The sequence below is a fragment of the Aplysia californica genome, unplaced genomic scaffold (assembly GCF_000002075.1).
Source record: "Aplysia californica isolate F4 #8 unplaced genomic scaffold, AplCal3.0 scaffold00031, whole genome shotgun sequence".
In the NCBI taxonomy this organism is placed as follows: Eukaryota; Metazoa; Mollusca; class Gastropoda; order Aplysiida; family Aplysiidae; genus Aplysia; species Aplysia californica.
In genome coordinates this window covers 1,609,274-1,610,711 of record NW_004797301.1, presented here as the reverse complement: position 1 = coordinate 1,610,711, position 1,438 = coordinate 1,609,274, and the positions used below count along the sequence as shown (strand labels likewise).

The window sequence follows — 1,438 nt, the reverse complement described above, 5'->3', positions numbered from 1 at the left end:
GATGATGATGATGATGATGATGATGATGATGATGATGATGATGATGATGATGAATTCTGACGACGATGACAACGACAAAAGCCTCGATCTACTCACCGTCCCAATTTCGTAACAATCATCTCAGTTCCCAGGGTGTGGAACTCGTCCCACAGCTGCTTCATCTCCAGCTGGGCGCTCACGTTCATCAGCTTGTGGTGCAGAGGTTTGGCCGGCCCCTCCGACTTACTAGCTCCGCCCACTCCGGGGATCAGGCCCACGGCCCCGCCCCCTGTCTCTTTGTCCCCGCCCTGTCCGTCCACAGGGGGGAGGTCCCCGCAGCTGGAGGAGTCTGAGGATTCGTTCTTGAGCTGCTCGTCACCGCTCAGGGGGGAGGGGCGACAGGGGAGGGATGGAGGCGGCTGGGAGGGAGGGGTGTGGTGGGCGTGGTGGGGGTCGGGGGAGGGGTCGAATCGGATGGCGTCGAAGATTCGACCCACTGTTGAACTTGAGCCAGTTACGTATGCTGAGGAAGAAATAGAATAAATCTAGTTATTTTCATTAATTTTATGTGGGGGGGAGGGGGAGTTGGTTTTGTTGTTGTTGTTGTTTGGGATTGTTGTTTTTTTGTTGTTAGTGGTTTGTCGATGATTTTTCTTTAATATAAAAATTCTACAGCATTTGAAACACAGTGAGGTCATATAAGTGCCGAAGATTAGAGGCGTTATAAAGACGAAAAAGAACGGGGAGAGATCATGGTGATAGAAATTAGATAGGAACGAAGGAGCAAACCACAGCAGAGCACCCGCCAACTACCAACAGCATCTTGTTTATTTTCGAGAGATGTGATATAATTGTGTTTTTACTTCAGAAAAGTCGCTAATTGGAGAAAGAGGGTATCTATGAAACTAGTAAAAAATTATGCTTCAACAAAATTAAAACCGAAAAACGACAGACAGCCGACAAGAATATAAGTATGGACCTAGTTTAGTCCTTAGTCTTCCGAGGAACCCCATGTATGTCAGTACCTTGTGCATGTTCTATAAGTGACTATAGCGTCTCGTTCTCCCAACACGGTGACATATTTGAGGCATCGTGGTTAAATCCGACGCTCGTCAAAATAATTTTTTTTTTAATCGAAGGGACTAGCATTTTTACATTCCTTTGGCAATTCTTACCGATTATTTTGTTTGGGGCTCAACACCTTTTATGTCCATTTAAAAACACATTCGTAGGTGGATCTTCCTTTCAAAATGTTGCTAAAAGGCCCAAAAATGTAAATTATATGTAGTTACCAGTGTTTTACGGCGCTCGCAACTGATTAAGGTCATATTATGAGCCTCTGACAACATACGACCCCATCTGCTTCAATCGCAAATATCTCGACTGATATTTTAGATAGATGGATATTTTAATCGACACAAACAAGACAAATTAACAACCTTGAAGACTATACCAATAA

General features: G+C 44.6%; 1 protein-coding gene across 1 annotated transcript in view; it reads right to left on the bottom strand.

The window, feature by feature from the left end:
* LOC101856713 overlaps nucleotides 1-1,438 on the bottom strand; it is a gene marked incomplete at its 5' end in the record, with an annotated part of 62,934 nt that overhangs the window by 45,060 nt on the left and 16,436 nt on the right. Inside the window, 1 exon segment of the mRNA XM_035973806.1 lies at nucleotides 97-502. Coding sequence (XP_035829699.1) covers nucleotides 97-502 — 406 coding nt within the window.